Source organism: Tupaia chinensis, unplaced genomic scaffold (genome assembly GCF_000334495.1).
Source record: "Tupaia chinensis unplaced genomic scaffold, TupChi_1.0 Scaffold000494_1, whole genome shotgun sequence".
Lineage (NCBI taxonomy): Eukaryota > Metazoa > Chordata > Mammalia > Scandentia > Tupaiidae > Tupaia > Tupaia belangeri.
The window spans coordinates 2,547,839-2,573,888 of record NW_006160006.1 but is presented as its reverse complement, the minus strand read 5'-3'; the positions used below and the strand labels follow the sequence as shown (position 1 = coordinate 2,573,888).

The 26,050-nt window shown below is 48.6% G+C and overlaps 2 protein-coding genes across 4 annotated transcripts in view; both read right to left on the bottom strand.

Annotated features, from left to right (window-relative positions):
* The window catches only part of SORBS3 (sorbin and SH3 domain containing 3), a 30,912-nt gene extending 26,755 nt beyond the window's left edge, over positions 1-4,157 (bottom strand). The window contains exon 1 of the mRNA XM_014590877.2: positions 3,967-4,157. The gene's annotated coding sequence lies outside the window, so the exon portion shown is untranslated. The remainder of the gene's footprint in view (positions 1-3,966) is intronic.
* A 3,617-nt stretch (positions 4,158-7,774) lies between these two features.
* Positions 7,775-26,050, bottom strand: part of PPP3CC (protein phosphatase 3 catalytic subunit gamma) — a gene marked incomplete at its 5' end in the record, with an annotated part of 38,043 nt that continues 19,767 nt past the window's right edge. Inside the window, 6 exon segments of one of the 3 annotated variants that reach the window (XM_014590883.1) lie at positions 7,775-8,266; positions 9,317-9,346; positions 14,508-14,605; positions 15,287-15,368; positions 22,456-22,527; positions 23,365-23,490. In XM_014590883.1, the coding sequence (XP_014446369.1) occupies positions 8,082-8,266; positions 9,317-9,346; positions 14,508-14,605; positions 15,287-15,368; positions 22,456-22,527; positions 23,365-23,490 (593 nt within the window). 3 annotated transcript variants of the gene reach the window in all.

Genomic DNA, 26,050 nt, shown 5'->3' with positions numbered 1-26,050 from the left:
CACCACCTTCTGTCCGTCTGGTGGCTGCACTGCCTTCCCAGAGCCGCCCAGCCGCCAGGCCACGGTAAACACGCTTACATAACGGCTGTTTGCCCAGCTATCCGATCCGATCCGGGCCCAGAACCCCCACCCGGGCTGCCACCTTTTGTTCTCTGGCTACTGCCCAACAGCATCCCGTCCACACCCACACCCCCAGGGCGGATTGGATCAGGAGTGAGGACCAGCAAACGCTGTGGCTCTTCACACGGAGGGGGAGGAGGTGGGAGGCAGGCCACGGGAGAGCCAGCCTGCGGCCAGGAGAGGGATGACGTTAAGAGCCTCATGCAGCTCTCTGTCCTACCAGGAAAGGCTGGCTGGGTCGGCAGGCAGAGCTCAGTTTTATTTCCCAAGCGGGAAACAGGAAGCCAGGGATCCCAGAAGCCAAAAGCCAGATCCTCACTTCCTAAGGAGAGTCTGGTGTGGTGCTGGGAGTCACACCGCGGCCCACCCTGACAGCCCGGTGGCCCCAGCTCTGGCTAAGCCCAGGGGTATCTGCTACCCTCTCTTCTCATCCCCAGGGATGACCTCTGGACATTCTTCAAGCTCTCAGGAGACTTGTTATTTGTGCTCTTAGGAGGGTGGTGTCTTCCTGCCAGGGGAACTGAGCAAGCAGGTCAGAGAATGACCAAGGACACGCTGTCCCTTCCAGCAGTGTGACTTTTCTAGAGGAGAGCACAGTGACAACAGCAGGGAGCTGGAAGCGAGGCACCGCGGACAAGGCGGCGTGGAGTGAACCTACCGCTTCCTCCCTGGGCTCCTCTCCCGATTCCAGCTCCTGCCCATGCTATAGCCAGGTTCTACCGATGGCCCTTGCCATGCGCTCGCCATGGGAACAGGAGCATGGAGAGGAGAGAGCCGCGCCAGGGCTTCCTGGGCCCCGTGGCAACGGCATGGCCTGGACCACCTGCAGTCGAACTTCTAGCATCGTCACTGGGAAGTGAAGGCACTGGGAAGTGAAGGTTCTCTGTGAGGTAAGAGCGGTCCAGGACAGGTGGTCTGTGCTGCGCTGGGCCTGGCAGCCAGGCTGGTGATGTGGAACTTGGGGACTGGAGGCCAAGGCTTTCAGGCCCTCCTTGCACACATCTGCCCACAGCACGCCCGTGATGGAACGGGCATCTCTCCAGAGGCTCGGAGCCCAGCGCCTCCATGCCCGCCCCGAGGGCTGCGCGGGAACTCAGGCTTTCGCCACTGACCCGGCCCGGCCTCAGGGAAGCCTCTGCACTGCCATGACCGCAGCTCTCTCCTTGTCTCGGCTGAGCCGACAGGCACGGCGTGCAGCGGGTGTCTGAGGACTGAGTGGGACGAACCTCTCTGTTCTCAGAAAAGGGGACGAGAGCCAGCGGCGGCCAGCTTTCCAGAACGGAGCTGTGGGAAGGGCAGGCTAAGTAAGTGGTGATCTCTGAGGGGAGGCCACGCCAACTCCACTTGGCCACGGGCACAGAACCAGGAACCGGGGAACCGGGTCCGCACCGACCTCTTCCCCGGCTCAGGTAAGCCGAGACAAGAAAGGTGAGAGGGCTGCCCTGCTGGCCTCCAGCCTCCTCGAGCAATAACCTCGTCTTCCCACCTCCTTGGATGCTGGATGAACCTTTGCCTCAGCCACATGACCACTACAAGACCACGTAATCTGCCGCTGAATTAGCAATCCATTGTTACCAAAGTTAAGTCGATTTTCTCCCTAAAACCTGAACATGGTGATTTACAACAGAAGAACAGAGCCCACACAGTTGCAGACAGCAGGCAGCGAAGCAGGGTGGGCCCGGGGACGGGGAGGCCAGTATGAGTTGGACTTGAGTCCTTCCTTTCCAGGCTTTCAAAAAACTTCCAACGGGCCAGCTCCATGACCTGGTAGTTAAGACAGCTGCATCGCACATGGCTGACCAAACAGTTCAAGTCCTGGACCCAGTAGCTTGAAAAACACACCAGGCACAAGTTTCTGTATGCCCCAAATCCTGACAAGGTAGAAAAAACGGGAGGACGGCCTAACAGATAGTGTAGTGGTTATGTTGCTGGACTCCCACATGGCCGGCCATGGTTCAAGTCCTGGACCCAGCAGCTTGAAAATCACACCAGGCGCATGTGTGTGTGTGTGCCCAAGATCCCGGGAGGAGGATGGAGAAGGGATTGTAGCATGGCCATCCCCCCAGGAGGTGATTTCTCAGTTTCCCTCTTACTGTCTGTGTCTCTTTTTCCAGCAAGTGCATGAATTCTAAGGCAAAAACCTCTTAAAAAAGAAAAAAAACGGGAGGGGAAAGGGTTGAATGTGACCATGCCCCACCGTGGGGTGCCTTCTCCCTGTCCTTCTTGTCTCTCTGGTGGGTGCACGCACCCTCATAACTGAGAAGGGCAAGTCCTGTCTTATTTTACTGAAGGTTTAGCTAAGGTATGAAGGCATTGCTAACTCAGGACACCACTGGGGTAACAAGGAACCCGAAGTGCACACTTGGCTTACTTGGAATGAGACATCGGGGCTCGTTTTCCAGCCTGAGAAGGGCACCATGGCCCCATGCGGCCACATTGCCGGAACCGCCACATTGGGCCCAGAGGTCCTGCGGTCACCTTTTCCGTGCTGCACCATGGCCTGCGGGCGCCCTCCCCGCTTCCTCCCCACTCCCACTGGCGGGGGCGGTCTCTGCTGTGCACCTGGCCCACAGCTCCTCAGGACACAGCTACACTGCAGGAGCCAGAGGCCAGGCCGGCCCCTCCTGCTCGCAGCAACCCAACTCCACAGTCGGCTCCTCCTGAGCTGGAGCTCACCGGCGTCTCACCAGGATCGGTCGGAGTGATTATGACAGAAATTGCTTCTACCTTTCATTAGACTGCGCGTATTCTGGGGGTAGCGGCCTCTACTGGGGAAGTCGCAGAGGGAACTGGGAGCAGAGTTAGTGGTGGGCACGATGCTGGGCAGGTGGCCGGGGCAAGGCAGTGGGTCCTGAGTGGGGAAGATCAGAAAACACCATGAAGCCACTAAAGTCACCCTAAAACCAAAGGCAGAGAGACGGAGAAAAGCCCGATCTTTGTGAGAGTCCCTGAGAGGGGCTCTGGCATTCGCAGAGCCCTGAGCTGCTGTTAGAAGCCAGATCTTCCTTGGCCTGCTGGAATTATTAAACGGTGACAGCCGAACAGCAGTGCCCACCAGGAGGGACAGGAAACACAGACGCGGGTGGGGAAAAGTCACCAGTAGATTTTTAAGAGTGTTTCTTCTCTCTGGTATCTAAAAGATGGCTTCCAATTTACAGTTCAAGTTCTAACAAACTAATTTCTCATCCACGAAAGGCTTACTCGATTCAGCTGCTAAGTGACATTTCCACTGTTCTCTTTATACATTTTCTTTTTTTTAGGGCGCGTGAGCTCATCAGACAGAGAGAGACAGAGAGACAGAAAGCGAGAAATCACCCCTTCAGGGCAGATGGTCACGCCGCAATCCCTTCTCCTCCATTCTCCTCTCAGGATCTTGGGCACACACACACACACGTGCCCAGCGTGAGTTTTAAGCCACCGGGTCTGGGACACGAACCGTGGTCGACTACGTGGGAGTCCAGCGACATAGCCATTATGTTAACTGCTGGTCCCTCCACTGTTTTCTTTAATGTAATTGAAAACAAGAAAAAAGCACGTGATCTCTAAGCACAAGTCAATAACCTGTAATGCCAACGCTAGCCAGCCTCCTGTGCCTGACGACCTCACCCCCTCGGGAGCAGAACGGGATCCCTTCTTGGAAACCCTCTGCTGACGGGCCTATCAGGAATAGAGACTCCAGGCTGCAGGAGTGAGGCGGCGGGGAACCTTGGAGCAGTTTGGCGACAGGTAGAAACGCAGCTTGCTGCCTCGAATCAAAGTCCACGGCAGGTATGTGCCTTTCACTAGAACCTGTGGGAAAGGTGTGGGACGGCCCGTGGGGGAGTGGAGGGCCGGGCAGGCACTTACAGGATGACAGCGCAGGCCCTACTTCAGAGCTGCTCGGAGGGACGGTCCATGGCCTCGCTTCTTGATCTTAAGCCGCCTAGACTTGCATGAGGGTGTGGAGGAGGGAAGGTGCATAACCCGTCTCAGACAAAGGTGTTATTTAGCAAGTCTCACCAAGGTTGCCAGGGCCTGAGGCCAAGGCCTCCCGGGAGGGAATATGCCTGCAGTGTCATCTTTACCTTTGTGACTGCATAGATGCGGGCGCTAACACTGACCCCACTCACTCCGGCCGGCTAGACAGAGGCAGGGCAGGTCCGAGTCCCCAGGTCCCAGGGTAATGCAGGCTCCCTCCTCCACACCCTGTCAATGGCACAAAGCCCTTTTGTGAACGTGTCCTCTGAGCTCTCCAGGTAAGAGTGGATCTGTCCTGTGACTCCCTGCTCGTCCCTCGCCGCGTTCCTACAAGCCAGAGCCAGCGCCGGGTCGCAGCCACGTGGCAATACGGTGCTTCGGAACTGTCCTCCACAGAACCCAGACCCTCTTCAGTTGGCCTTCCCCGGCTGCCCTTTGTCCCCTTAGCAGATGTTGGAAAAGATGTGGGCCGGGTGCCAGGCATGACGGACCCCGAGCCCGCCAGGACTCAGGAAATGGGAGTGTCATACCCACGACCGAGGCTCTGCGGTCACCCGCCTTCCCTACGCATCCTTCCTGCCATGGCCAGGGGCACCACATAACGCTTTGGAAGAACCTTGGGTTCCACCGTTACCATAACGACTAGAATCGCTGTTGGGGGTTCTAGGCTCACCTCAGTAAGCCTTCGCAGGTTCAGAAATAATTTTCATATGAAGGTCAGAGAGAAAAGCCGGTAATTAATGCAACGACAAACTGTGGGTCAGTCCATTGGGGTAATCTCCTCAGAAATCAGTTTAGCTGATTGGTCACCCAGATTTGGTCAGGAGAAACTTGTTTCTCGGGGCCGGCAGGTGGCGTGGTGGTTGGGGGCACTGGACTCCCACCAGGTCAACTGCGGTTCGAGTCCCAGACCTGGTGGCTTGCTTTCTCACTTTGTCTCTCTCTCTTTTTGTCTCTCTGATCAAATTAAAATGAATAAATAAATAATGTCAATAAAATAATTCTTTAAAAAAACCTTTTCAATAGCTTGAATTTTATATTTATAGGTTTGGTACAGTTGAAAATTCTGGAGATCATCTACAACAGTGACATAAAATAAGGGGGTCGAGAGAGCAGATTTCTTCCTTTCTTTCTTTTCTTTTTTTGGAGAGGTTTTTGCTATAGGGCGTGTGCGCTCGACAGACAGAGAGAGACATAGAGACAGAAAGAGAGAAATCACCCTCCAGGGGGGATGGTCACGCCGCAATCCCTTCTCCTCCATTCTCCTCTCGGGACCTTGGGCACGCACGCACACGCGCCTAGCGTGAGTCTAAGCCACCCGGTCCAGGAATCGAACCACGGCTGCCTACGTGGGAATCCAGCGACATAGCCATTATGCTAACTGCTGGTCCCAGAGGCTGAGGAGGACAGCAAGCATCGGGACCTCACAGAGGCTCGGCAGGCGCTATCTTACAGCTGCTCACACGGGGTGTTTTGTTTTGATTTTGACTGTATTTGCTGGAGGGTGCATATTCAGAGACAGAGGAAACACGAAAGCACCCCCCAGGGTATGGCATGCTGCAGTCCCTTCTCTTCCGTTTATCCTGTCAAGATTTGGGGCACACGTGCCCAGCGTGTTCTCCAGGCTGCTGGGGTCAGGACCTGCACCTAGGCCAGCCCTCAAACTGTGTGTTATAAAGCCAGCTGCACAGAAAAGGATCTGAGGTGCAGCGTCCGCCAAGGCAGACAGGCCCCAAAGTTTTCCAGATTTAAGAAACCCCAGCCTGGGACCAGCAGGTAGCATGGTGGTTAAGGCGCTGGACTCCCACATGGCTGACTGCGGTTCAAGTACCAGACCAGGTGGCTTGCTTTCTCACTTTCCCTCTCTGTCTCTCTCTCTCTCTCTGGTGAGAGCATATGCCCCATAGAAATTAAATAATAAAAATACATTAAAATATTCCTAAAAAAAAAAAAGAATTCCCACCTTTGCCCCATGACATTAAGTAATGTTCTGCCGATGCATGCAATAAGGGTCTTTCTTTTTTTATTCTGGGCACTGGCAGGAAATCATCTCTAAGTTATAAGGTGAAAGCAAATCTTTGCTGTTGGGAAAAACTTATTTCAGTAAATTGCAGCTGTTCATGTTAGAACTTAAAAACGCAATGAGAATATAGATAAAAGGACATGAAGACATTCCTCTTTAGTAGTGAAATATTGGGGCCAGCAGGTGGCGTGGTGGTTAAGATGCTGGACTCCCACATGGCTGACCGTGGTTCAAGTCCCAGACCTGGTGGCTTGCTTTCTCACTTCTCTCTCTCTCTCTGTGTCTCTCCGGTCAAACTGAAAATGATGGAGGCTGGCAGGTGGTGTGGTGGTTAAGGATGCTGGACTCCCATGTGGCCAATCATGGTTCAAGTCCCGGACCTGGTGGCTTGGTTTCTCACTTTCTCTCTCTCTCTGTTCCCCTCTGGTGAAATTAAAAATAAATAAATAAATAAAGCTAAATAAAATAATTCTTAAAAAAAATGAAAATGATAATAATAAATTAAATATTAAAAAAATAGTGAAGTATTATTTCTGCTTATAAGGATTTGCAACAATGTTTTGCTGCTGCTGACAGAGGCTCTTAAGAGTGCTTTCTACCTGGCTGCGCGTGCATGACAGTCTTACTGAAAAGGAGCAGGCCAACAAGGGATGCCCAGCTCCACGCTCTGTCACGTGAACTGATTTTCATGGCTAAGGTTTGCAAAGGCAGGCGCACGTGTAAGTCTCAGATTGAGGGACGGGGGAGCTAAGCTGTCTCGGATGGACCCTTTGCGTATGAAGGAGCGGCACTCAGGCGGCTGCTCTAGACTTTCTCTTCCTTCTCTCACAGTTTTACCCAGCGCACAGAGACCCTCGGGTAACTGTAAAACAAATCCCCTTATTTTTAAATTTTGCTTTCCTGAAACACATTAAAAGGAATTGAGGGTCCAGAAGAAAGTAGGTTTTAATAGAAAATGCTCCCCTTGGCCTTTCCTTAGAATCACTGGGGATGGGTGATTTACCTAGAAGTTCTACTTTAATCAAGTTTTTCATTAAATGAAGAGCAGTTTCAGCCACCAAAACCTTAGAGGTTTTTCACTGGCACCCAGCAGAAAGAAAAAGAACCCTAGTGTGTTTGAGAAGTTATTACTCTTTTTTTTTTTTAAGACAGAGGTTTTTGTTTGTTTGTTTTTGTTTGTTTGTTTGTTTAGAATTGTTTTATTTAATGTTATCTATTTATTTAAATTTGACCAGAGAGGGACAGAGTGCTAGAGAGAGAAAAAAATGAGAAAGCAAGCTACCAGGTATGGGACTCGAACTGCAGTTGGCCACATGGGAGTCCAGTGCTCTTAACCACCACACCATCTGCCAGCCCCAGAGAGAGATTTTTGCTATAGGGCACATGTGCCCGATATATAGAGACAGCCAGAAAGCCAGTCCCTCAGGGGAGATGGCTATGCCACACCCCTTCTCCTCCATTCTCCTCTTGGGATCTTGGGCACACACACACAGGAGTCTCGAGTGAGCTTTAAGCCCTGGGTTGGGGACTCCAACCACAGTTGACTACATGGGAGTCTAACAATGTAAATGTTCCGCCATCTGCTGGTCCGGAAAAGTTCTCTCTCTGAAATGAAAGATACTACCTTCAAAAAGGTGAATAAAGGCTGACTAGTTCAAGTCAGGAACCCAGACCTGAGGTTTCCAAGGCCCTTTTATTGGGGAAGATCCCCTTTGTAGCATAAGACTTCACAAATGTATTGACAACCAGATTGGTTCTTAAAAAGTAGGGGGAGAGGGAAAAACAAAACAGATATGCCTTTCTTATATATATTGGACATAAACTAGAAGAACTTAGAAAACAGTCACCTTCTTACAGAACAAATGCAGACTGCACTGGGAATGCACCTCCAGGTTTGGCTGTTTTGTCTCAGTTTCCAATAATAAATAAATAAACGTTCGTAAGTTCTGGGCCCACCGTGGTGTGGCGCGACTCTGAGCCATCACGGGGCTTTCTTCCCGGGGCTGTTCCTGGGCACGGCGTGGGGGCTGACAGGGGTTCCCGGCTTCACTGGCCCCACAAGGTGTGTGCTGTCCTTTCGGGGTGGCATTCGCTCATTAATTCGGTCCAGACCTCGGGCTTCTTCAAAACTCCGGATCTTGTGCTGATGTGAAAACCCTCGGATGGCTACAGAAAAACAGGAGAGGGGGTGGGGAGTGCTCGGTTAGCAAAGCCGCTTGCCTAACCCGGCCCTTAGCACACGGCCAGCTCCTGAGAAATGCGGCAGCGAGCAGGCACGTTCTGGCGAGGGCAACAGCAGCACTGGACCGAGCCTGCCTTTCTGAAGTTACCGCTTCCTTCAGGCCCGAGGGTAACTCAAGCGGGGAAAGGAGTTTCCGTAAAAGCTCGAGGAGAAACCCGGCGGGAAGCTGGCACGTTCTTAACGCCCATCCACCGAGGACCTGTACACTGGGGAAAGGATTCTCAGGGACCGAAGCGTGCAGAATGCCAGGAAGAAAAGGCGACACTGAATGGCAGGGCAGGCGACAGACGGAGCAGCTGCAGTGAGCAGAGAGCAGTGACCGCGGAGACTACAAAAAGTTACGCAAGAACGAATCTTTCGGTTCAGGACAGATTTTTATGTTGCACAACCAGGAATTGATCTTTACTTCATCAAAATGGTTTCCAGAGCGCGTCCTCTGTTCACCAAGGAGAGGTTAAATTCCACTCAAACACCGTACCTAATGCAGTAATGGGACGTAGGACGCGGTGGTCTCCACCCCAGTCATAGCTGGTGTTACTCAGAATATGCTTCCACAGAAACCAAGGTAGTTTAGCTCGACTGCCTTGGGGCAACCTCCAAAAACGAGCCAGGCTACAGGCCAGCCTGCTGCGCCTCTGCTCTCGGTGCCCTTCCGTCCGTAAGCAGGGAGCTGGCCCCTCTGCATCTCGGATAATCACATAGGCTCTTTTGCTTAGGGCAAGGGTTAGGGTTAAACCAGTTGCTTAGGCTTCAGCCCTCGCAGAAAACTGGCAGAGCCCAGAAAGGACTCGGGCTGTGGAGGTCACCGAGATCGACCGGATTGCGGGCACGAGCAGCGCGTGCACTGGGCACTGGCCTCGAACCAGCGATGCTCTTCCCACCATCAGTTCTGGTGATGCAACGATAAAAGATCTGAAAGCTGGTCAGCACTAGTGACAGACACGTGATCACAGCTACGAGTACTGTGGCCATACCTTCCTGGGCCTCTACCGCTTCTACTGTGGCTGTGAGGGCAGGCGCGGTGGCATGCAAAACGAAGAGAGACAGAACGTCAGCAGCGTGGCGGCCAGCCAGACACCCCAGGGCCCACCTGTCGCCTGCTCCACCCGCACGGAACCAATCGAACCAATCGGCTAGTTAGAGAAGCAACAGGATTACTGCAGAAACTCCACAGGTGGGACGGGGCAGGGAGGGAGTGCAACCAGTGGAGAGAGCTGCTCGGATTTTCTGTGTGTGTGCAGGCATGGGGTGTGTGGGGAGTGCATGTTAGACAGGGCTGCCTTGCTGCAATCCGCTTGCCTCAGCAATCCCCGCCCCAGGGCCTGGGACGACAAGCATACACCCCTGGCCTCAGTATTTCAGGGTGAGCCGAAAGCCAGCTGGACCTCCCATGTGGCTTTGGCCTAGCGAGCAGCAGTGTTCAGCACGCCGACTGTGGTTGGGTCAGAATGGGTCATTTAGTTTTTAGGTTTTTGCCATAGGTGTGTGCTTGCCGGTGAGAGACAAAGAGAGGGAAAATGAGAAATCACCCCGCAGGGGGGATGGCCACTCCACAGTCCCTTCTCCCCCGTCCCCCTCTCGGGATTTTGGGCGTGCACACACATATGCTTATTGTGATTTTCAAGCCACCAGGTCTGGGACTCGAACTGTGGGAATCCAGCACCTGAACCACCACACCACCTGCTGGCCCGAATTTGTATTTTTACCATCGCAGGTGTCATGGGAACATCACTTCATTTTAAATAGCCAATTGCTGGTTTGCACTTGATGTCCACACATCGAAACAACATGCTGAATCAAGTAACTTACCATCACACTCGTCTTCAGTTTCTGCTAGTTCAGATGGCATTAAATAGCTGCTATAGGTGATTTACTTAAGTTTTTTTTTGTTTTTTGTTTTTTGTTTTTTGTTTTTTGTTTTTTGTTTTTTTTTTGGCACAGGGCATGTGTGCTTGCTAGAGAGAAACGGACAGAGAGGTGAAGTGAGAAATCTCTCTTGGGGGGGATGGCCACACCCCACTCCCTTCTCCATTGTCCGCTGGAGACTTCGGCCCTGCATGCACAGGTACCCAGTGTGATTTTCAAGCTGCAGGGTTCAGGACTCAAACAACGGTCAGCCTTGTGGAAGTCCAGCGCTTTAACCACCAGGCCGCCTGCAGGCCCCATTTTTATTTATTTATCCTTAATTGTCAGAGAGCACATGCACTTGCCAGAGAGAGAGACAGGGAGAGAGGGAGAGGGAGAAAGCACCCCTGGGGGGCGTGGCTGTACCGCAGCCCCTCCTCCTCCAGCTCTCCTTCCCGCAGGGACTTTGGGCACGCACAGGCATCTGGAGTGCTTTTCAAGCCGCTGGGGCCAGGATTCACACTGAGGTTGACCACGTGGGACCCACTCCTTTGACCGCTAGCTCGGGGGCTCGTCCCAAGAACTTATTTCAGGTGTGAGAGAGCAGGCTGACGGCCGAGCCAGCCCCCCTGGCCCTCAGTGAGGAAGAGGGAAGCACCCGAAAAGCTGTGCCAAAGTAAACTTCCTTCTGTCTTCTTTCTCGGACTGTGAAGTTTCTAGTACATGAAAAGGTACAGGCTGTAGAGGAAGGAGCCTCTGAACAGAACCCCGGCAGCTCCTCCCATCCAGCCTCAGAGCCGCGGAGGCGCAAAGGGGCCTCCCTAACGCAGTGGGAAAGCAGGCGCTGGGCTCGGCCTGCAGGGACGCATCACAAAGCAAGGCCACACCCTGTCTAATCTCCTCAAGGGCAGGGACTTCCAGGGACGCTGCAGTGCCACCCAGCAGGACAGCATGGGTGCAGCTGCCCAGAAGCAGGAGAGCGGGGCGCTGTCATGACAGCGGAGCTGCTCTGGGAAACCCCTGCGCCCTGGACACGTTTCCAGCCCGTTTCTTCCTGCGCTGGGTATTACGACAGGCCTGCACTGAGGGCTTAGAAGCAGCAGTCAATAAAGTGTGTTTTTCTTTTTAGCATCTTTCGTCATCCACGGTAAAACCCAATTGTTCAGTGTGTGCAGGTCGAAGGGAGCGTAAGTAGTCATCGGCACAGCTGTGTCTGGCATTTCCTCCTCCCAGAAAGAACCCACATGCCTCAGCAGCCACTTCCCAGCCCCCCCACCCCCCCAGTCTGTGGGTATTCCATGTACACGGGATACTGTATTACGTGGTCTGGGGTGACGGGCTTCTTTCCTCAGCATGATGAGTTCGATTGGCTCATGCTGACTTTGTACCCACACTTCATTCCCTTCTAAGGCTCCATGGTGTCCCAGGTCTACACTGCACTCTGGTCTATCCAGCTGGTGGAGTTGGGTGGTTTCGTTTTCGGCTACTATGAAGGATGCCTCCGTGGACACCTGCGTGTGTCTGGGTGGACTCCTTTCCCTCTCCCGGGTACAGAGCTAGGCTCCAGGGTGCCTCGTTGGACGGTTTGGAAACTGGCAGAGTCTCCAGAGGAGCGGCGCCACTTCCCATTCCCGGCAGCAGCAGGTGCGGCCCGGCTCCTCCACATTCTCGTCAGTACTCCCATTGGCTGTCTTCCTTTCGTGGCCACCCTCCTGGGGGTGAAGATGGTGTCCCCTCACGGTGTGGTCTGGGTTTCTCAAATGTCCAGCGAGGTAACCATCGCTTCATGGGCCACTAGAAAACCGTTCATTCAGATTCTTTGCTGGTTTTTTATTTAGGTTGTGTTTCCATTATCCGGTTGTAAGAGTTCCGAATATTTTCTTTCTTTCTCTCTTTCTTTCTTTCTTTCTTTCTTTTTGGGAGAGGTTTTCGCTGTAGGGCACGTGCACTCGCCAGACAGACAGACAGAGAGACAAAGAGACAGAAAGCGAGAAATCACCCCCCCCAGGGGGGATGGTCACGCCGCAATCCCTTCTCCTCCATTCTCCTCTCGGGATCTTGGGCACGCACGCACACGTGCCCGGCATGAGTTTTAAGCCACCGGGTCCGGGTCACGAACCGCGGTCGACTACGTGGGAGTCCAGCGACATAGCCATTACACTAACTGCTGGTCCCCAGAGTTCCTAACATTTTCTGATATGAGTCGCTTAGGAGACATATGGCCTCCAAATATTGTCACCCATCCTATGGAAATGGCTCTCTTTCTTGAGGGTGCCATGAAGGTTTCAGTTCCGGTGTGGTACAGTTTATAGCCGATTTAAACTGTGTGGTCTCTGTGAGCTCTGCTCTATTCTCGGCTTTCCTCTTCGTTTTGCCTACTGGAAAGGAGGGAGTCAAATTTGTGGCTGACGGCAGGCTTTACTTTGTTTTCCTTTGAGCTGCAATTTCCACGTACATTTTAAAAATTATTTTTATTTAATTTAATTTTAAGGTGCACTTGCTGGAGACAGAAAGTGGGAGAGAGAGCAAGAGAGAGAAAGGGAAAGTGAGAAAGCAAGCTATCAGGTCTGGGACTCGAACTGTGGTTGGCCATGTGGGAGTCCAGCGCCCTCAACCACCACACCACCTGCTGGCCCCTATGTACATGATTTTACTTCACTGTAACTCATTCACAAACGCTTCTCCTCCATTCTACTGTGCATACACTTGCGCCCAATGTGTTTCTTAAGCCACCAGTCTGGGACTCGAACTGTGATCGGAAAGCTGCTTTAACTACCACACCACTGGCTGACCCTGGTCTGCCTATTTATTTTTTTAAATTTTTATTAATTATTATTATTTAATTTGCTATAGAGCATGTGCACTCATGAGAGAGAGAGAGAAAGTGAGAAAGCAAGCCACCAGGTCCGGGACTTGAACTGTGATCAGCCACATGGGAGTTCAGCACCTTAACCACCCTGCCACCTGCTAGTCTGGTCTGCCTGTTCTTAAACACCATATGTGCTCTTTTGTGTCTAGCTTTTTAGTTTATTGTAACCTCTGTGAGCTTCGACCACGTTGTTGCATTTGTCTGTAATATGTTATTCTTTTATTACTGGGTATATTCCCTTGTCTCAGCAATACAATTTAGTTATCTGTTCTGCTACTGACGGGCATTTGGGTTGTTTCCAGCTTGAGACTACTAGGCATTAAGCTGCAGGGAACATTTCTGTGCACCTTTTGGTGGGCACACCCCTTCGTTTCTACTGGCTACGCATCAGTGTGAAAGTACTGGGTTATGGGTAGACGCAGCTTTAGCTCTTCTGCCCCAGAGTCGCCAGCGTGACTGACCCAGCTTACAAGCCCACCCCTCAGCAATGGATCTAGTCGTACCTCTGCACAACACATCAAGACTTGGTACCCTTGGGCTTTGATTTTAGCTGCTCTAGTGAGTACGCAGTGTTATCGCACGGTGCTTTTAACATCCCCTTCCCAGATGAACTACTTTAACCTTATTAAGCATCTTTTCATATGCTTATTGACCATTTCGATAACTTCTTTTGTCAAGTCCCAGTTAAAATCTTTCAATCCTTTTTAAGATTTTTGCTTTTAAAAAATATTTATAGTTCTCTTTTTCTCTTTTCTTCTTTAAAAAAAATTGCTACAGAGTGCATGTATTTGGCAGAGAGAGACAGACACACTGAGAGAGAAGCACAGGGGAAGTGAGAAAGGAGCCCCATGGGGATGGCCACTCGGAAGCCCTCTCTCCTCCATTCTCCTCTTCGGATTTCAGGCACATAGGCAAACATGCACACATGCCCAGCATGTTTCTTAAGCTGCCAGGTCTGGGACTCGAACTGCAGTTAGCCCTGTGGGATCCAGTTGCCTTAACCACCACACCACTGGCTGGCCCAAGATTTATAGTTCTTTATAAATTCTGAAAACAAGTCCTTTGTCAGGCATATGCATTATAAGTCTCCCAGTCTGCAGCTTGCGTTTTTCCCCTTAATCATGTATTTTCATGAAAAGAAGGTCTTAAGTTTAATGAGATTCAATTTACTGATTCTTTCTTTTAATGTTAGTACTGTTTGTGTCCCACTAAGTGTGCTACTATCTTACTTTCTTCAAGGAGTTCTATTGTTTCGCCTTTTCCATTTACGTTATAATTCATTTTTAATTCGTTTTTGTGTATGCAGGGAAGTAAGGGTCAAGATTCATCTTTCCTCCAGACAGACATGCAACTGCTCTAGTAGCTCCAAAAGAACGCCCGGTCCCTAACTCGGCATCGCCTGCTAGGTCACAAGTGCACACCTTCCACGAAAGGAGCGTCCTCGTACTCACCCGTCTGGATGGTCTGCTTTCCCCCTGAGAGGACCCCCAGAGGGAGTGTGCCTGTAGGGGTCAGGCCCTTGAGGGTCAGCACACTCTCACTCTCCTCCCTGCAAAGGAAGACCACAGCCCTGGGTTAATACCAGGGTGCCCAACCCAGCAACCCAGAGATACTCAAAGGGAGGACAGTTTCTCCTCTTTCCACCCAAAGAAAAGGACTGACTCAAAGAAAGAAGTGTTTTCTGGAAATACTCCAGTTGTAAACACTTGGCCAGTTCTTGTTTTCCAATTAAAGGCACATAACAGCCAGGCTCAGTTCTAACGTTTCTCATATATTGGGCCATTGGAAAAGTCATGACCCATTTTTGCAGAAAAACAAAACAAAATAAAACAAAACAGAAAAACGTGTCATGACTTTCCCACAACCCAGTATCACCCCATTCAATCCACCCAACAACCTCGTGGGCCTCTTCACCTCTCTGCCTCACAGACAAGGAAAATGAAGCAGGGATTCCTCGGCCCACACAGCCAGATGTGGTGGAGCTGCATCTGGTCGCAGGCGCTCTGGCTCCAAAGCCCACAAAGCCCTGCAGCATTTGCGTTCACTGCATCTAAGCTGGAGCCAAGTGAGTGTCTGGCAGAGCACTGTCACTTTAACACGCAGGCCTGAGTCCATCTACCCTCACCTGAAGATGCAGTTCTAACACCAAATCGCCATTCTAAAAGAGCCGTGGTGCAACCAGCTTCTAACTTACTCTGCCTTTCCCGCACTGTGACGGACTTGTCCTTACCGAAGAATCGAAAAGACCCGGGCCATCTTCCCAATGGCTCTGATTTTATTCTTGATGACCTCCTTACGGATCGAAGAGCCTCCTTAGAGAATACAAAGTACGGGTGAGTACAGAAGCACGGTAACAGGGTGGCTTTTAAAAACGCGGGATACAGTGTATTTCTTACTTAAGTTAAAGAAACTATTGCATTTAAAAAAAGAAGAAATCAAAGCCTAACTGTGTTTAAACAAACAAAAATCCCAAGAAGTCCTAAGGTGCAAGAGAATAAAAAAAAAAAAAGAAAGAAAGAAAGAAGGAAAAAACAATGAGGCAAAGGATGGAGGGGCCACAAAAGAAGACAGATGGGGTGGATCTGTGAGAGGCAGGGGCTCATCTGTGGTTCTGAACATAGAACGTGGTGAGGGATGAGACACACACACGTGCGCGCGCACACACGCACACACGAACCTCACAAAGTGCTACAGCTGAGCTCTCTTTTGAGAATGCTGTGGCCACCTTAGGATGCAGGGTCTGGCCTGCCACACGGCAAGTGATGTACGAGCAGCGGACTCCTCCAGGACACGTGGGCCCAGCTAGCTCTCCTGACCTGGTGAGGGCTGCTCACGTGCTACGACCTCACTTGAGCACACGGCTGAGTTACTCCCCCAGTACTGTCCACAATGGCGCAGTACGAATGACGAGGGTGGCTGAAGTGCTTTAAAAAGCAGCATCACGAAGTTTACGTAAAGCTTCACGGCTTTTTCTCACCAAAGATTCAGGAAGTAGCCCACACGTGGGAAGTCAAGGGCCAGGCATGCACCAGGTGATGGCATTCAAAAGTCAGAAGAAACACAGCCTCTCTCCCCCCGTCCGGCTCTCAAAACCCTGCTGGATCATGCAGCAGGGCCGGGGAAAACGGACACACCAAAATGGAAAGGGTGGAGGGACAGCCTGTCTGAAACTACAACTACCAGTAGATTGCGGTGGGACAGACAGCAAGTATTAAGCTCTTAGCACATTTTAGTCGGATACCTTTCTGATAGCTTGAAATGTAGTGGTCTTCAGGGAGAAGAGACACCAAGAAAGAAGGAGATGAAGATAGAGATATGAGAAGAAAAATTTAAGTTTGCATGACAGAGAGAAAAAAATCAAAGTGAAATGCAATGAGAGAAGCAGGCTGCCACCGTTACTGGCTCGTAAGGGACATCCTTGGTATCAGGCCAGAACGTTAGATTTCTCTTTCATTTCTTAAACATTTATAGTTTTACATGAATCCACGTCTATTAGTACACAACATTTTCTACCTCCACATATGATGAAAATAACATTAAGCAATGAAAAAGATATCCTTTGTCCCACAAATGATGCCAGAAACAAACGAAAAACGACGTGCAGAACAGACACTTTACAAATCTCTTACTAAGAACATTGTGAGTTTTTTTGTGGGTTTGTTTGTTTTTTAGTTTTTGTTATAAGGCGCATGCACTCACTGGAGAGACGGAGAGAGAGACGTGAGAAATCACCTCCTGGGAGGATGGCCATGCTGCAGTCCTCCCTCCAGTCTCCTTTCGGGATCTTGGGCACATATGCACATGTGACCTTCGAGCTGCCAGGAGTGACCTTCAAGCTGCCAGGTCTGGAACTTGACCTACACAGCCAGCCCTGTGGGATCCAGTCACCCTAACTACCCTAAGCTGGCCTGAACATTATGCGTTTGTATAATGGATTCAATACATTATCCTTTAGGGGTACTATAGATCTTCCTTTTCTAAGTTTTAAATGTTCTTCAGAATTAATTCATTCAAGTTGCTTTTTGCTTTTTTTTTTTTTTTTTTTAGAGATTTTTGCCATAGGGTGCATGTGCTCACAAGAAAGACAGGGAGACAGAAAGCAAGAAAAAAATTAACCCCCCCGGGGGGGGGGGATGGCCATGCTGCAATCCCTTCTCCCCCATTCTCCTCCTGGATTTTTGGCACACATCCACACACGCCCTGCATGAGTTGCAAGCTGCCGGGTCTGGGACTGGAGCCGCGGTCAACTAAGTGGGAGTCTGGTGACATAAACATTATGCCATCTGCTGGTCCCACTGTTTGCTATTTTGTTGTTTGTCTCTTAGACACTTTCCTCAGGTGTCTGGTGATAATCCTCAGCGTTACTTAAGATCAGGACTGAGGGGCTCCAAAGCTTTCAGAGCTGGTGGGTGGTGGCTGACTGGGTTTTACACTGAGGGTAAACCACAGAGCTGACCTTTGTTAGGGAAGTATGTATATGGCCACTTAATTCACACCCCCCAACAGGTCCCCAGTCCAGAAACCCTCTGGCTACCACCTTAACTGCCTTTCAAACAGCTCCTGCTCCTGCCCTGCCTGTACTTCACAGTTCCTTCGCACTGGCAGGATTCTGTGCCTGAACTCGGCATCCCCTGTTACCGAGCTGGAGTTCAGCCTTCCTGAATTGGCTAAGTCAATACTACTAATGCCTTGTTTCCAGCTTCCACAAATTCCTACCAAAACCTCCCCATTTTAAAAACATTTTATTGTGAAGTATAAGAAACATACAGAAACGTATACAGAACAAATGTAAAATTCAATGATCTATTAAAAAGCAAATGTCCATATACCCACCACTCAGGTCAGTAAGTAGAACACTGCCAGCATCCCAGAAGCCACCCTTGGGCCTATCCTAATACGTATTACATAGTCTCTCTTCTCTCCAAAGAAATCATTCTCTTGACATTTACTGAAATAACATTTTTTTTAAAGAGAGATTTTTGCTATAGGGCACATGTGCTCGCCAGAGAGACAGAAAGAGACATAGAGACAGAAAGCGAGGAATCACACACACACACACACACACACACCGAGAGGATGGCCACGCCACAATCCCTTCTCCTCCATCCTCTTGGGATCTTGGGCATGCACGCACATGCACCCGGCATGAGTTTCAAGCCACCAGGTCCAAGACTCGAACATGGTCAACTATGTGGGAGTGACATAATCACACCATCTGCTGGTCCCTGAAATCACTTTTTTGCTGTTCTTTATAGTTTTGCCATAAAAGTATGCATCATTCATAAGCACTACCATTTTCATGGCTTTATAATTGCATGTAACTGGAACAAATAAGTGTGTACTTTTTTTGATCTGGCTTCCTTTGCTTAAAATTATGTCTGTGAGATTCATCACGTCTTCCCCATTGCTGTGGCTCATTTTCATTATCATATATTATCCCACTATATGAATATGATGCAACTTATCCTTTTTTCTGTCAATGGTCATTTGGGGTGATAATAATATTTTATTACAAATTAGATTACTGTGAGTATTCCTGTATATCTCTCTTTGCTGCAAAAATGGATATATTTCTGTTAAGCATATTCCTAGGATTAGACTGCTCAGTTACCGGGTATGTCTATGTTCAAATTTAGAAAACAGTTTGGTATTATCTACGAAGTAGATCACTGTTCCAATTTCTGCTTCAAGGTGTGAGCATTCCTATGGGTACAAATGCTGGCCTGGTACTATTCATCTTTTCATTTTAGTCAGTTTGGTAGGTATGTAGTATCATTCCACTGTGGTTTCAATTTTTATGCATCCTCATGATTATCAATGTAATTAAATATCTGCATGTTTTTTCTGGCCATTTGGCAACCCTCGTTTGCGAAGTTCTTGTACAAATCTCATCTTATTGATATATGGTCCTTTATATCTTCTGCAAATAGGCCTTTCGGTTGTGCTGCGATACCCTCTCCCATCGTATAGCTTGTCTTCTCACATGCTGAACAGAATGTACTTTTAAAATTTTGCTCTAGGGCTCGTGTGCTCTCTGGAGAGAGCTCGGGGGTTGGTGAGAAAGCACATCCCCCAACAGGTAGGATGACCACCCCACAATTCCTCTTCCTCCATTCTTCTCTTGGGATTTTATCACATGTGCACAGGCACCCAGCATGTTTTTCAAGCTGCTGGGTCCAGGACTTCAACCATAGTTGAACATGTGGAAACCAGGTGCCTTAACCACCATACCACCAGTTGGACCAAGAGAATCTTTTGATGAACACACGCTCTTAACTTTTTCTTTTTTTGCTATGGGGCACATGTGCTTGCCAGAAAGACACAGAAAGACAGAGACAGGAAGTGAGAAATCACTCCCCCAGGGGAGATGGCCACGTCATAATCCCTCTCCTCTATTCTCCTCTTGGGATCTTGGGCATGCACACACACATGCCTGGTGTGAGTTCAAGCCGCCAGGTCCGGGACTTGAACCACAGTTGACTACATGAGAGTCCAGTAACATAGCCATTACGCCAACTGCTAGTCCCAGAATGTAAATTTTAATAGACCTATTTCTTATGTATTTCATCTTCCCTTAACTTAAACTTTTTCTTTCGTTCAATTTGTTACTGGGCTGTTTTATTTCCTCCAGAAAATCTAGTTCCTTGTATTGCCCTCTTATCTCGTAAAGATGCAGCTGACCTTGAACACCATGGATCTGAATTGCATGGGTCCACATATATGCAGATTTTTTCCAATATATGCAATGGACAATTTGGGAAGGATATGCACTAATCTAAAAAAACTTGGCAGCTTAGAGAACTATAAACAAATGTAAAAATGCAGTTTTCAATCCTAACCGCATAAAATGAACTGTAGTGCATACTGTACCACCTCAGCTTGTAGCTATCTCCTACTGCATGATGCTAACCATCTCCACGTGAGCAGTTCACCTCTCCAGCCAATCATGTACCATGGAGACCAGCGCTCTCCCACGGCTCTCATAGAGATGTGTGTGTACGTATATATGTGTGTGTGTGTGTATATATATGTGTGTGAATAACACAAGACCCATACAAAGTGCCACAAGTGGTAATGGACGTGCTCCCAAGAAGCAGAGAAGAGTCACAACACAAAGTCAGACTTTGTGATGTGGAGTGTAGATTAGGCCCACGGCTGTGGTTGCCCACCATTTCTAGCAGTATGTTTTTGGGGGAATCAAATGTTACATGTGGCTTTTCAACAGCACAAAGGTCCAGTGCCCCAGCTCTCATGAGCTATGTCCGTCTGCTCACTTGGGGAACCTGAAGCACAGCATGTGCGGGAATTTCCTCGCAGTTCCCCAAGTGAGCAAGGCATTCCTCACTGCAGAGACAGTTTATTCCAACAGCTGAGTAAATCACCTTACCAGAAAGACAGTGAGGGGTTTGGGCTCAAGTGACCACCACCTTTCCAGAATTTCCTACACTCTCAGACAAATTAGAACCAATATTTAAAATAAAATCTCTCATAAAACACTAGGAAAAAAAATATTTTGCTTCGTATACAAGAAAATGTTACCAAATAAAGATTACTCACAAGTCAAGAAGAAGAAGAAAAAAAATGCACATACCCCGGTAGAAAACTGATAAAACAACATGAATTAATAAGTCACAAAAGAGAAACGTGGCCAATGAACACAAAAAGAAATATTCACTAGTCATCATAAAAAATAGCAACTAAAATTTAAGAAACACTTGGACCAGCAGATGGTGTGGAGGTTAAAGAGGCTGGATCCCACATGGTTGGCTATGAGGTTCGAGTCCTGGACCTGGCAGCTTAAAAATCACACTCGGTACACATGCATGTGTGCCCAGTACCCTGAGAGGAGTCTGGAGGAGAAGAAACTATGGCATGACCATTCTTTCTGGGAGGTAGAATTGCTTACTTTTCTTTTCTGTCCCTCTCCAGCAAGTGCATGTGCCCTACAGCAAAAACCGAAAAAAAAGAATGATAAAAACACAAGACTATAGCAAATATAAATAAATAGTATTAGAGGGCCAGTGGGTGGTATGGTGGTTAAAGCACTGGATTCTCACATGACCAACCACAGTTCAAGTCCTGACCTGGCAGTTTGAAAATGACAATAAACACATAGATAAATAAACAAATGTTTAAGAAAAAATTAAACAAACATCACTAGAGAGAGGACGGTGAATTATGTGAGCTAGGTACCACACATGCACAGAATGTAAGCTGGTATAGCCTTTCTAAGGCTACCTGCTTCAGATTTAAAAGTTGAAGTACTAATCAATACCAATATTCAGTTTCTAGAAATGTATCCATGGAAATAATCTTGAACCTCTAGTATTGCTTTACTTTCTCCCATAGCTCGTATCACTAGTTGATTTATATGTATTCATTATCTGTCTTCCCTACCTTAGAGTGGAAGGCTATTGAGAACAAGACCGAAAGTGCTTGGGATACATCGGACATGTGATAAACACAGGTGTGATAAACACAGGTCGTTGACCGAATGTGCAGATTATCTATATGAATTTTCAAAATGATAGGGGTTTGGAAAATGAAAAGTTGGGAAAAACAATCCAATACCCCACAGCACGGGATTCGTTAGAAACAAAGAGCAAGCAACATGGATAACTACGGAGCCATTAGAAACGATGCAAATATTTTTTTAACAAGCAAATGTAGTTGGGGCCGGCAGGTGGCATGGCGGTTGGAGTGCTGGACTCCCTCATGGCTGGTGGTGGTTATTTTTTAATTTTTTAATTTTAATTTTAATTTTTTTTTTGAGAGATTTTTGCTATAGGGTGCATGTGCTCGCCAGGAAGACAAAAAGCGAGAAATCACTCCCGGGGGGGATGGCCATGCCACAATCCCTTCTCCTCTATTCTCCTCTTGGGATCTTGGGCACACACGCACACACGGCCAGCATGAGTTTAAGCCACCGGGTCCGGGACTCGAACCACAGTCAACTACATGGGAGTCCAGCGACATAGCCATTATGCCAACTGCTGGTCCCAGCTGGCGGTGTTTTGAGTCCCAGATCTGGTAGTTTGATTTCTCACTTTCTCTCTCTCTGGTCAAATTAAAAAAAATAATAATAAATGAAATTTAATAAAATAATTCTTTAAAAAGTAAATACAATTTATTACATGACACCATTTTTGTTTAAAAAAAGAGGAAAATATATACACCAAGATAAAAACAGCTCACATAGTATACAGCAACAGCAGACATCCATGACATAGTAGGAGTGTAGGTAACTATTTTCCTTATTCATGTTTTCCTGAATTTTTCAAATTTTATGTTTCTATAATGAATATAATTCCTTTTTAGTAAGACAAAGAAAGTTGCCCAAAATAAACTAAAAGTCGAACCAAATTTCTCCTTAATTTCTAATTGAAATGAGAAGTTTACCTTCTGCTTCATCATCGGAAATCAGCTCATCATCCGAGCAAATGTTGAGAATGTTAACCAGCATCTCTGTGACTACGTGACAAGACAAAATCCAAAAGTTACAAAATTAATTTTGCTCTTTCTCCAAAATAATGTAGATATCTAACCATACCATACATATGAAACAAACATAGACACAAATTATTCGTTATGACGTTAAGAATAGCATTCAGGGTGGACTTCCGGGTATAGGAGGCCATGGGTGGAGGCCGGTCTGTAAGGAGTGCTTGCGCTCTGTGGTTAGGGAACCCACATGGCTGACTGCAACGGGACGCTGGCCTCGGCAGCCTCAGGAACACCCTGGGCATGTGTGCGTGTGAGCTCAAGATCCCAGCAGGAAGGAGAAACGGAGCATGACCGCACGTCGACGGGAAGGGGTCCTCTGTCTCTCTCTCTCTCTCATGTGCCTGTTGGCAATTCATAAATAAATGTGATTTGGGTAGATCCCTCGCTCCAGTAAAAGCCAGCTGTCTTCGAGATTCTATTGTATAGTTGCTCAATTTTATTAGAGTGTCACTCAGAACCTTTTCCTCACTGTAAGCACATGAGAAAAATGTCTTCCCATTTTACAAAGAAGTCAAGCCAACGAGCCTGGTGCAGCAGGCCTGTGTCTGCACAGCTCAGCTGTATAGTGACAGATACGACTCTGAGGACAATCCATCGCAGTAGCGCTGAAACCACTGAGGGAACGGGACAGTGGCTATGCGTTTTGAACATCTTGATCGTAGTGGAACGGCTCATTTACATGGATAAGAAAACCAGTGAAGAAGACAAATGGAACTGGAAAACATTTCCAAGTGTCACGGAAACGCTCATGCAAACGCAGCAATGCACTAGGTCACAGGACGAGCTACGCTTTTGCTCTCTCACCTTTCTCCCCGACGAAAGGCAAAGACCACGTGAAGACATCCATGAAGTTGGGAAGCCAGTAGGGGTGTGGAGAGCAGTTGAACTGCCTGATGTTCATGATGTTGTTTTCGTATTTCAACACAGCGGCTGAGAAGGAAAAGGTAAGAAAATCTGGCCAAGGGGAACACGACGGGGCAGCGGCGTGCTTCGGGCGGCTGTGTACCCGCACTCTAGAATTCAGGCGCCTACTTGCCATTTGTGAATTCAAGACTAGATAAGGGGCAGATGGGAATTTTTAAAAATTTCGATAGTTCATTCTCTTAAGACTTATTTCAGGGAAAAAGTTACTTAAAGAGCTCATGTAATAGAAGCACAGAAGAACGTGGGCTCTGAGCGGTCAGGGATTCAACAGGGCCTGTCTCAGACTGCACAGGAGGACAGTGTCGGACAGGCCCTTTCACAGGCCCAGTGGCCACCCTCGCAACTTCCTTTTGAGGATGAGTAGCACCGGCTGAGTGGGCAGAGCTCAGCCGTTTTGCTATTCTTTAGCTAGAGCCAAAGATGTTTGCAAGCTCTCTGGAGGTCATAAACAGCAGCGATCAATTCACAGTGAGGGATACAAACGGTAAACGTGCAGTGACTGACAGTATATCCCTGCACACCACACAGCGGGTTAGAGGGCCGCAGCGGAACGGTGCTAGCATGCGTGCAAGTTTAACATCAACCGGTGAAGACAGGTGCACGCGTACCTGGATGCCAGGCTGGTTTTACTTATATTGGGAAAGTTTTAAAACCCAGCTCCTCTGCCGTCACCGGCTGTGCTGTTTGTACTACGCCTTTGCTCATGCTTAGGCGATCATATGGCAGAAGAGAGCATAAAAGTGTCAGCTATGTCACCTCCAGGTCCTGTGTCTTTGTTCCAGGACAGTCTGGTGCTTTCAGATTCTAAGTTATTAAATGTCAAAATGCTACAGTGGTTGGGGGGTGGGGGGCGCAGTGGTTAAAAGGCAAGGCGATCCTACACAGGAAGAGTCAGGGTTCAGGCCAGACGTCTGCCTGAGTGGGCCGGGCACGCACACGCCCTGGCCTGGGGCTGACTGAAGGCTGGGACGATGCAGCACCAGGACCCCGTCGGGAGGCCGTCTCTCTCTCTCTCTTGCTCTCCCTCTTGTTTATGGAAGAAATAATTAAACTTAAAAAAAAAAAAGTGCCACTGCTACAGCATACGTGGTCTCATTATTTCTATGAATATGCATTTCATTTAGGTTAGGTGAATATATCGCTATTTGACAATTCCCTCAATCTACAGAGAAAAAAATAAGGGAGGGGGGGTTTTCACAGCAGATGATTAGAAACAAGAGCTTAAAGAAACTGCTTGGGGGTATGTTCCCAGTAGACAGGAAAAGAACAAAACAAAACAAAATAAAACAAAAACGAGTAAGAACCTTTAAAAATCTGGGGCCAGCTGATAGCGTGGTGGTTACCTCACTGGACCCCCACGTGGCCAGCTGTGGTCTGAGTTCCTGACCCCGTGGCTTGAAACTCATGCTGGCCACGTGTGCATGAGCGCCGGAGATCCTGAGAGGAGAATAAAGAAGGGACTGAGGGGTGGGCATCCCCTGGGGGTGATTTCTCACTTTCTCACTCACTGTCTCTGTCTCTCTCTCTCTGGCAAGGGCGAGCACCAAGGCAAAACGAAACAAAACCGAAACCTCTCCAGAGTAGCACTTGTGTAGGGGCTGACTGAGCGCCACCAGAGGCTACATCGGAAGTCACTCTTTCTGATACTTTCCTTTAAAAAATTCTGAAGAAACAACCAAGGAAAGGTCTAGCAGGTGGCATGGTGGTTGGGGCGCTGGAGTCCTACAACCCGGCTGACCGGATTCGTCCTAGACCTGGGGGTTTGCTATCTTTCTCTCTCTCTCTCCCTCTCTCCCTCTCTCTCTCTCTCTCTCTCTTTGTTGAGCACGTATAGCAAATTAAAAAAAGAATCGTGATAAGTAAAATAAAATTCAAAATTCTAAAAAGAAAAGAAACAACCAATGAGAACAAGCTAGATTCCTACATGGCCCACTGTGGTTCAAGTTCCGGACCTGGCAGCTTGCTTTCTTACTTTCTCTCTCTTTCTCTCTCTGTCTCTTTCTGGTGAGTGCATTTAGTAAATTTAAAAATAGTAACAATGATAAATCAAAATAAATAAATCATTCTAAAAAAAGGAACAAACAAGGAAAACAAGCTTATTTGGAGATGAACTGCTATTAGCACTAAATCGCTAATACACGGGCAAAATGAGGGACAACGAAGGAGGGCCTTGGGAAGCAGAGGACGGCAGGAGAGCTAGTGCTCAGAGAGGAATGGGGAGGTGCAAAAAGAAGCACGAGGGCTAGGGAACAGCTAAGGTCACAGAAATGCTTCTTTGAAATAGACAAGTTGGGGGCTGGCTCCATAGCACAGTGGCTAAGTGCTATGTATTGGTAGCCGATCCCATATGGCTGACTGAGGTTCAAATCCCAACCCCTGTGGTTTGAAAAACATGCTCTGTGTGTGTGTGTGTGTGTGTGTGTGTGTGTGTGCATGCGTGTGTGTGTGAGAGAGAGAGAGCGTGTGCGTGCCCCAAATCTCAAAAGGATGGAGAAATGGGGGGGAAACGACAATGCCCGTTGGGGTGCTTTCTTTCCCTCCCTCCTTCTCTCTCTCTCTCTCTTCC